Below are 10,844 nucleotides of genomic sequence, written 5' to 3' on the forward strand. Positions count from 1 at the left end.
ATGGTCTCCTCAAGCATCCCAACAGTCGATCTCTCTCCTTTCTTGAGTGAGGAAGGTGATGAGCATGGAAAAAAGGAGGCAATAGAGACCATAACCCAGGCTTGCTCTGAGCATGGCTTCTTCAATATAATGAACCATGGCATCCCCACTGATCTTATGAGTAAAGCCCTCCAACTCTCCAAGACGTTCTTTCAATACCCACCTGAAGAGAAGCTCAAGTTGAGTCCCGCAGGCGGTTGCGATTGCGAGCTTCCTATTGGCTACAACATACAACCCGATCACTCGGTGGACAAGAATGAGTACTTCCTGGTGTTCCAACCAGGGTCAAGCTTAAATAAGTACCCTGAAAATCTACCTGAACTCAGGTAATGCTCAGTTCACTGCGGGCCTGCCCTTGTTCTTTTACCTTTCATTTTAGTCTAATCGTACGTCAAATGCCAATGATTCCTAAAAAAATGCTCTTTTACACTTTGACAGGAGTGTGATCGAAGATCTCTATACACGCTTCGTTGGAATTGGTTCTCTTTTGGAAAGCATCATAAATGACTGCTTGGGGCTCCCTCCGAATTTCCTTAAAGAGTATAATAATGAACGGGAGTGGGATTTCATGGCCGCGTTCCGCTATTTCCCTGCGACTGAGAGTGAGGCAAACGGAATCACAGAGCATGAAGATGGGAACTGCATCACCTTCGTGTTCCAGGATGAAGTTGGAGGCCTCGAAGTTCACAAGGATGGGGAGTGGATTCCCGTTGTTCCCGCGGAAGGCCAAATTGTGGTCAACGTGGCTGATTTCATTCAGGTAAGTGACAAAGATTCCAACTCTTTTCCCCCTATTTCGGCATGCGATCAACATATGGATCGTCTATTATTTGACTCCTGCGCTGCATCTTTTGTTCTCTGTTCCATCTTTTCATCATGTCACTCAACAAATGCTATGTCTCTGTTTTGCATGGCGACGCTGGCTAAAAGGTGCTGACCAACAAAAAGTTCAAGAGTGCCACTCACAGAGTGGTGAGATCGAAAGGAATAAGCCGGTACTCGTTCGGCTTCTTCTACAACTTGCATTGGGACAAATGGGTAGAGCCGCTGCCACAGTTCACTGCAGAGATCGGAGAGCCGCCTAAGTACAAAAGATTCCAGGTCAGGGAGTACCAGAAGATGAGGATGATGAACAAGCTTGATCCGCCTGCTAGACCGGAAGATGAGATCGGCATTACTTATTATGCCATTGATACTTAGCATGAATGAAAATGTCCCTATCAAGAACATGTGCAATCGTAATGTCTTAAGCAACTAGTACTTGCGTTCCCTGAAGTCAAGAATAAGCACTTGTTATTGTCTGATGGTTCGAATTATGTAAAAATGTGTGAACTAGTTAAGGGTTGTCATCGAGGTGCTCAGTTGCTTCCCGTTGTTAGTCCTTCAATGTCATTTCCTAATATTACAGCTCCATTTCTAAAGTTTACCTCAGAAATCCTCCAATGGAGAAACGATCCTCTCTTCACCTTGGGTATCCACGACCAACGTCTCCAATCCATAATCTGAGATACGAAGCGTGATAGAAAGTACAGAACTTATCCATTGTGCCCGGTGAATGTATCTTTAGAAGTTGGGATATGTTTCAGGATTCTATCTTCTCAATTTGAGTAACAAGATAAGGAAATTTGATGAAATGTCCCCACCCACATAAACATTGTGAGGATAATGCAACTGAATTTAGCTCTTCAACCAAAACAAAAAAAGATGTGCTGACCTTCTTATAAGCATTAGAGGTATGATTTCTTTAAGAATTCGAAAGCGAACTAGCGTTTGGCACTTCATTTTCCATGTATTCTGCTCATCCCTTTTGCTCATCTGTTCCTTTTAGTATGAAACTTAGTTTCTATCGATATCATTGCAATTGTCAAGTAGTGTAAAATCTTATGAATTTACAGATCTTTAAAGGGTGTGATTCCACAGCAACACGAAATGAAAAGACGGACTTAGGCCGAAGTCCACCTTGGCCCAGATATGTCTTGAAAGCTTAACCAGCATTGAATATTGCACTTTGTTTATACTGTTATAACTCCGAAACTAGTAGCCATATAAAAAAAATGGTTAACACGACGAAAAACTCCAAACTAGTACACCTGTGATAAATTTACCCGAACTAATTTTTTTACCACCAAAAACTCCAAACTGGTACGCATGTGACAAATTTACCCTAAACTAATTTTTTTACTACCAAAAATCCCAAACTGGTACACTTGTGACAAATTTACCCTCCGTTAAATTGAATTAATACTATGAAAAATCACAAATTGGTAAACCTGTGAAAAACAGATGAGTAAAACCCCAAATTGGTATGTCCGTCAACTGTCACGTATCATCCAACTCAGCAATTTAACGGTAAAATTTAATAGAAACTAACAGAGGGTAAAATTGTCACAAGTGTACCAATTTTAGATTTTTTGCGGTTAAAAAATTAATTCGAGGTAAAATTTGTCACATGTGTACCAGTTTTGGGTTTTTCGTGGTATTAACCCTAAAAAAAAAGGCACAAGTGCATTGGAAGTCCTAAATCTTGTCTTGAAAGTGAAATTAAATCCTAAAACTTACAAAAAGTGCAATTAAGTCTTAAAACTTGTCAAATTAGAGCAATCAAATCATTCCATAACCTCCGTCCAACTTGGATAATGAAAAATGCCAACGTGGCTTTTTTTAATATTTTCTCTCTCCTCTGTGGTGATGATGTGACTAAAACATAAAGCGAAAATGATATCATTATGGTCTAAATATGATTTTCAATAAATTAAAAAAAAGCTAAATTTAAATAATAAAAAAAAAAGTTGAGAAACCAAGAAGGCACTGCCCCACCATCACCAAGAAGGGCCGGCGATGGTAGGGGATGGCTAGCGAGGGCTACCAACTAGGGGTGTGCAAAAGAACTAGGACCCGCCCGGATCGTCCGGGACTACCCAGAACCAAACCGAAACCGGTCTAGTTCCCAGTTCCAATTTTTTGGAACCGGTGGGTATCAATCCAGTTCCCAGTTCCTGGTGTGGAACCCCCCACCCGCTCACCAGGACTGGACCGGTAATATAATAATAATATATTTTATTTTTTTAATTTTTAATTAAAAAATCTGACCAAAATTTTTTTAAAAAAAAAAAAAACTAAATCCCTAAACTAACATAACTCTCTGCTCTCTCATCTCTGGACGCTCAACGACTCAAGTCTCACGCTAAGTTAAGAAGTGAGAACTTCACGCTCATTCTTCTCTCCGACTCTCCAGCCTCGACTCACGGACTCGACTCCGTCTCCATCTCTCTAGCCTCGTCTCCGTCTCTCCGGCCTTAGCTATCAACTCCTGATGGCCACACCTCTGGCCCTCACTCTCGGTCGCCGTTAAGTAAGTTCAAATCCCTAATCTTTAATCTACTCACTAAATTCCTAAATCTGTAAGTTGTAGGTTTGTTTGTTTGGTCAATCTAACTCAAAAACTCTAGAAAAAATAAAACCCTAAATCCTTAACCTCTATGTTGTTTGATTGTTTGGTCGGTCTAGAGAAAAGTTTTGATTAGAGGGTTTAGTTTAGTTGGAGAATGGCTCTGTGAATCGCGATCGGTCGAACCGCAGGATCAAATTTTTTTCTTTTCTTTTGAGAATCGCAATGCTAATTTGAATACACGGGGTCACTTTGTTATCTCATGGCTAAGGTTGGTTCATATCTGAAACTCTTGCGTAGTTGGGATACCTTGGTCATTTTTCCCAATAATTAATGGGTACCCACTTGATTTATGAATGATGTGGTTAATAGAACTAATCATAGTGTAGAAATTATATGGAAAGTTATGTTCTTTTCTTTTTGTTCTGTTGATCCGATGTTGATCTACAGATTTTTTCCATATGTGATTGGCTTGGTATATTTGGAGTATTGAAAACTCATAAAACCTTTTGTCTGATATCTAAAGTTTGGCCTGAATTTTGTTGATACTATTCTTCTTTTTTTGCCAACCGAAATTGACTTATATTTTCCCTTTTATCCAAGCAAAGTTTAACCTTTTTTTCCTATGTTTTTGTATGATGTTTGCTGTACTTTGCTTTCTCAGTCATTAGTCCTTAAGAGCAGCCCAAAACTCAAAAAATGAAAGCAAACAAAACAATCCCACACCTGAAATAGAAAAAAGTCTCGTGATTTATGAAGTAAGTTGTAATAATGTTTGAGATACATGGGTTGAAGCCCCTACTTTTCGATATAGCATGTACACAAAGTCAATTTGCTTTAGTTTTGAATCTTGGATGACCTTAACTTTTATCCGTTGATGACATGTTGCTTGATTTGAGCAGGTGATCTATTAACATGTCAATGGAAGTAGAGAAATCATATGATGCGATAACACCAATAATGGAATCAAAATCACTAGAACATGGAGGAGGGGACGATGACTTTGAAGAGGCATCCAATACAGATAAGGTATCCAGTTCTTGTCCTCGGCCTAGTAAGCGAAAATTAGTAGCTTGGCTTCATTTTCGTAAAGGCAAAACTAACGCGAACGGGAAACTTGAAATGTTTTGCAATTATTGTGGGACCAGGTATTTGTACCATGTTGATAATGGTACTTCAAATATGTTGAAGCATTTGAGAAAGTGCCCTAAGTATCGTCGTAATATAGATAAGAAGCAAAAATTGTTTGCATCACATAGAGTAGATGGGAATCAAATGACAATGGGAAATACTAGTACTAGAAGTGCTAGTGTTTTAACAACATGGAAGTTTGATCAAGAGAAATATAGGCAAATGATTGTTCGAATGATTATAATTGATGAACAACCATTTTCGATGGTTGAGCGTGTTGGATTTTGTGATTATACCAATCAATTACAGCCTCTCTTCAAGCATGTGTCGTGATTTACGGTGGCTAGAGATTGCATGAAGTTGTATTTTTGTGAAAAAAAAAAATTTGAAGGCTTCCTTTCGTAAGCTTAATTCTAGAATCGCACTCACGACTGATACATGGAGTTCCCTTCAGAATTTGAACTATTGATGTCTCACCGCACATTTTATTGATGAAAACTAGAAATTGAACAAAAGAATCATCAATTTTGTGGTGATGCCTAGTCACAAGGGTAGGGATATTGGGAAAATGGTTAAGAAATGTATCTACAATTGGGGAATAGAGAAAAAAGTGTCAACAATCACCGTGGATAATGCTAGTTAGAATGATGTTGCCATTGGTTATTTGAAAGAAAAGTTTGCAAGAGATAAGCTATTGATCTTAGATGGTGAAGTTTTACACATGAGGTGCACAGCTCATCTATTAAACTTGATTGTGAGGGATGGCTTAGTTGAGGTACGCAATTCTATTACACGTATTCGTAATGTGGTTAGGTATGTGAGAAGTTCTCCTATGAGTGCTAAAACATTTCAAGATTGCATTGAGAAAACAAGGATCACTTATAAGGGTTCAATTTGTTTTGATGTCTCCACTAGGCGGAACTCCACTTACATAATGTTAGACACCGCCATAAAGCTAAGAAAAGCTTTTGAAAGGAGGGATAAAGAAAATCTTTCTTTCTCAACTGAGCTTAGCTCTGATACTCCAAATAGTGTTGATTGGGAAAATATCATTATTCTTTGCAAATTTTTGAAGAAGTTTTATGATGCCACCAACAAGATGTCCGGGACTTTGTATATCACTTCAAATGATTATTTTGAGGGAATAGCTTCTTTGTTCAATTATCTGAAAGAAGTGGCGAAGGCTTTCGATCCTAGGGTGAGAGTTATGGGTGCAAAAATGAAAGATAAGTTTGACAAATACTATGGGAGTTTTGAGAAAGTGAATATGATGGTGTTGATTATGGTAGCATTAGATCCTAGAAAAAAAAATGAATTATGTGAGGTATTTTGTAGACTCATTTATGATGATAGTGCGATAGTTGATGAGATGTTTGATAAGAAGAAGTTCGCTCTGGAATGTTTGTTTAAATTTTATGAGAAATCTTCTCTTGGTTCTTGTGACAAGAATTTGGGTGGTGAACTTTTGAGTTCTAGTACCGACAATAGTTGTGATCCTTATTGCGAAGAGGGAAATGAAGGGGAAGATTGCAGTTTGGATTTCTACATACAAGAGCCTTCGTATGAAGCCTTTCTTAACGAGAAGAAAAAGAAGTCCGATGGCAACTTATCTAAGCTCGATCGGTATCTTAAAGCTGAACTTGAAGAGGCTATCGATCTTGACATTTTGATGTGGTGGAGCATGGCCGGCCAAAAGTTTAAAATCCTATCTTTGATGGCTCGAGATAGTTTGTCTATTCCTGTAACTACCGTTGCTTCAAAGTCTACCTTCAGTACATCTGGTCGTGTGCTTGATGGCTTTCTAAGTTCTTTGACTCCTAGAGTCATGGAAGCTTTGATATGTACTCAAGATTGGTTGAGAGCGGTTATCGAGCCGATTAATGTTGAAGAGTGCATTGAGAATGCGGAAAAGTTTGAGTTGGGTAAGGCCATATCTTTTCATCTTGTAATTATTTCGTATATCTAATGAGTGAATGCTTTATTTAATATCTTTTTTTTTTGTTAGATATGAATCATGTTAACGTGGAGATTAACGGTACATAGAGTTTACAAGTTGAAGTGAAAGGAATATATATGATGAGATTTTTCAATAATTGTTTGATTTCAATTTCTAGTTCTAATTTATAACTAATGTTGTATGATCATCTTTATCTATACTTATTGTTGTTCTATTTTCAGGAGGTTGGAACTTGGAGTTTTAGAGCACTCAAAGCTTGAGAAGTTGTTTACTGCTATTATTCCTGCGTAAGTTCATGTTCTTCAATGCAAAATGTCTGTAAATATTAAACACTTTTATTTTAGACTCATTTCATCTATACTGTTGACACCTATTTTTAATTTGCCCAAAATTAATTGTACAAAATTTAGGAGTTAATTTCTTTAATTCCTAAAACAAAAAAAAATATTTCTATTTAAATGCATTGCATATAGACATTAGGCATATTTGCATTAATAGTGCCTATTAGAGCATATTTTCTTAATTAATTTCAAAAAAAAATTAAAAATTAAAAAATTAATTAAAAATCGGATCGGGCCGGCCCAGCCCGACCCTTTTTTCCTCTTTTATTTTCCCCCGCGCGGGCTCGGCCCGCTCTCCTTTTCTTTTTCTTTTCCTTCCCGCGCGGCTGGGCCTGGCCCGGCCCAGCTCTTCTCTTCCTTCTCCTCCCCATCGCCCGTCACTCTCGCTCCCCCTGTTCGCCTCTGTTCCCGGCCGCAGAGCGTGAGCGACTGAGCGCCTCCGCGCCATCCCCATCAACCAGAGGAGGGCCGAAGGAACACGCCAACGGGACTAGCATTGATTGCCAGTCCCGTCCGCCCTAAATTCCCGGGCCTCCTCTCCTCCTTCTTCCTCTCTTCTTCATGGCGTCAAAACTGGTCCCCCCTCTACACCAGCCTAATGGCCGCGAAAGTCATGGTAGGAGCAGAGGCCGGTGCAGAGCATTGAATGGAGTAGAGAATGGCTTCGTCGTCGTCGGATATACAGGCCAAAGAGAGGAGAGAGAGGAGGCTTCGGGGTTGGCGAAACAGTGAAAGAGAGAACAGAGAGAAAGAGAGCTGAGAATAGAGAGAGAGAAAGCAGGTCGGGAGTACGCCGGAGCGAACCATCAGCGTTGCCGTCGCCGTGAAGCAGCCAAAGCCGCCCGGTCGGCCGGAGGGAGAGAAAAATAGAGCAACAGAGAAGATAGAGAGAGCTGAGAATAGAGAGAGAGAAAGAGAGAGCGAACCACCGGAACAGGACAGACCAGCAGCGTCGCCGTCGCCTTCAGACCCGCCGTAAGCCGCCCAGCCGCGCCGTCGACCGGTGAGCATCCCCGGGTCCCGATCACCTCTGTCCTCCCCTGTTTTTGCACGCGGTCCGGCCAGGACTCACGCCGGCCGAGTCACGCGATTCCCGGCCCATGCCGTCGCCGGTCCCGGTCCCCACTCGCAGTCGAACGTCAGCTGCAGCCGTCGGAGCTGACCGTGCCACCGGAGGAGGTCGAAATCGGCTAATTTCCACCGCGCACGCCCAGTGTTCGACAAAATGCCTCAATGAGGCCGATTTTTGTCTCGTCGCCAGCCGGCGAACGACGGTCCGACGTCGGCTCAGGTGAGTGGTGTAGCTTAATGGTGGTACTAAGGGGTCAATTTGGGGGCGGCGCCGGTCTGGGTCGGCCGGCGGACGGTCAATTTTGGCTCCGCCGGCGTTTCTCCCCCGCGGGTCTGCAAGTTCGGGTCAGACCCGACCCGAATCAGTAGATCCGACCCGGGTCAACGCCCGGGTCGGATCCGTTGACTCGGGTCGGATTCGGCCGACCCGGATCAGCCGACCCGACCCGGGTCAACGCCTGGGTCGGATCCGTTGACCCGGGTCGGACTGGGCCGACCCGAATCCGTTGACCCGACCCGTTTTAATATTATTTTATTATTTTATTTTTTAAAAAAATATAAATTCAAAAACAAATTAAAAAAATTAAAAAAAAAAAATTTTCCTTCTTCCACCATATATATATATATTCGAAAAAAAAATTTTAAAATTTTTTTTTTTAAAAAATTTTTTTTATGTGGTTTATTTGAATGTTTTAATTTATTGTTATATAATTATGCATGTAATTTTAATTGCATAAATTGCCATGTCTTAAATTAGATATACCTATAGGGTTATAAGTAGTTTTTTGCATGTTTTTACTACTGTTTTGTTACAATTGCATGAACTGTTGTGTTTTGAATGTCATCTGACTTAGTTAAGGCTAGAACCTTAGGCTGCATATCTATCATAACTGCTAATTGTTTCTGATTATGCACTCGCTTGATCACCTCATATGTTAGGAGAAAGGTCCTAAAATCAATCCAAATTGTCTGACGAATATTTTCAAAAATGAACAGGGTAGAAAGGTACCGAAAGGGCATTAGTTATCTAACTAGTGTAACCAAGTCCCCGAACTCGGTTAATCTCTGGTTCGCAGGAATAGGGTGATTCTCCCATCACCCTATTTGAGTTTCTAATCGGCTCACCCCAAATCGATTAGTGGCAACTCCTTGATATAAATCACCTGCATGTTAAGAAACTTAAACCCTAAGTCGCGATATGGTATGGGCTTGGGAGAGCTCGAGTTAAGTCTCAAACCTAGACTTAGCACGTACCAGGCGAGCCCCCCATTTTTGCATGTTCGATAAAAAAGGGCTCGGGAGTTCGGTCGCGACATATACTCATTGCTGTTTTGTTTTAAGGAGGTTGGAACTTGAAGTTAAAGAGCTCTTAAAGCTAGAGAAGTTGCTTGCTCTTTGTATTCTTGAGAATAGGAGAGTTGCTGTTTTGTTTGCCTGTTGACTATTGTGAACTTGTGGCAAACTCCCACGTGTGATATATAATATAGGTTACGGATGTATTTGATGTGAAGCTTGTGAAGTTGTGAACTTTGTCACGAATCTTGTTGTAATGTGTAATTGAACTTTGTGGCAAATCTTGTTGTCATTGTTTCTGAGGGTTTTAGGCTCATTCAATTTATTAGCTTAAATGAGAGCCTCTTGACTCTTGAGGCTTGAGCAAGTTGTGTAGAAGCTTGAAAAGTTGTAGAGGACAGTTCTGCATCATACCATTTTAAATGGAAGTGCATGACTTATGCATCAGACTAGTGAAATAAAATGCCAAAGTAGGGATGTTCTATGTACATTGAAGATACATCACACATGTACATTAAGGTAAGTCAAAGTAGCATGTGGTAAACACAACCCACCAATGGGCAAGAATTAGATCAGTCCATTTTTTGATTTGTTCAGGAAAACTTGGTGGGATTGGTTCCATGGACCCACTGTCCGATTCCCGGGTGGGTCCATGGATTCGACTGGCGGTTCTCGGTTCCAATTTTTTGGAACCGATCCTTAATGGGCGGTCCACGGTTCCGGGGTGGGAACCGCCCACTCGGACAATGCTCACCCCTACTGCCAACCCTCACTTACGATCAACGAGAGTCACCAGCTGTAATATAAAAAGCCTAAGCCCATGCTCCTAAGGCTTAGGCCTCAACCCATTTTCCTCTTATCTTCCGCAAATGAAGAGAGTTTAGTGGAGAAAACAAGAAAGATAGAGAGAGAGTGCACGACCACAAGAAAGAAAAGGGAAAGAAAAGAGGAAAATTCGGAAAATTCTTGGTGCGCTCACATCCGAAGCTGATTTCACGCCGTTTTGTAACATCATATAAGCGTTCGAACCTTTTATTCGTCTAATTGAAGAATCGTCAAAGTTAGGGCTTGAAATTCGAAATTATATCAATTATGTGTTGCTGCTTCCGATTGGGGGTTGTTGGGTTGCGTATATATATATAAATGAAAGTTTAGCGTAGTGTGAAGCTATAGAATCTTATGGATCTCGATTTGAGCTAGCGGTTTGCCCAAAGAGAAATTCTGAAGTTTGCCATACGTGCTGGACAGATTACAAACAATAACTTAGGGGCTAAGTTTCTTTGATTTCCGGCTAGGTTTTAGGTCGGCTAAATTGAGGGTTTTGTAGTATATCAAAAGGGCTTTCTATGGATTGTAAGTTTGCTTTAATCGAAATTCATTGGTGGAAGTTCTGGCTCGAACAAGTTCGTCGCGCAAGTTACACTTAGCGGGTAACACTGGTTATCCGCTATGGGCAAGCTTGCCATTGACGCGTAGTTGTCATTTTATTAACAAATAAGCATGGTATTATCGAGTCGCTCGCTAGAATATTGGTTTACTCAGTTTTTAATACCATTTTTCGATTAATTGTTAAGTATTCGGGTGCGTCAGCTCGAGTAACCACTATAGATTGATTTTTCGGTGT

At 40.7% G+C, this 10,844-nt stretch overlaps 1 protein-coding gene across 1 annotated transcript; it reads left to right on the forward strand.

Annotated features, from left to right (window-relative positions):
- LOC115678871 (1-aminocyclopropane-1-carboxylate oxidase 5-like) lies at positions 1–1,239 on the forward strand. Its single transcript, XM_030602340.2, has 3 exons — positions 1–365; positions 478–799; positions 970–1,239. The coding sequence occupies exons 1-3, from the start codon at positions 1–3 to the stop codon at positions 1,237–1,239; spliced, it is 957 nt and encodes a 318-aa protein (XP_030458200.1).
- Positions 1,240–10,844: the final 9,605 nt, after the last annotated feature.

Source organism: Syzygium oleosum, unplaced genomic scaffold (genome assembly GCF_021117445.2).
Source record: "Syzygium oleosum isolate NSW1041296 unplaced genomic scaffold, Sole_v2.1 Sole_v2.17, whole genome shotgun sequence".
Lineage (NCBI taxonomy): Eukaryota > Viridiplantae > Streptophyta > Magnoliopsida > Myrtales > Myrtaceae > Syzygium > Syzygium oleosum.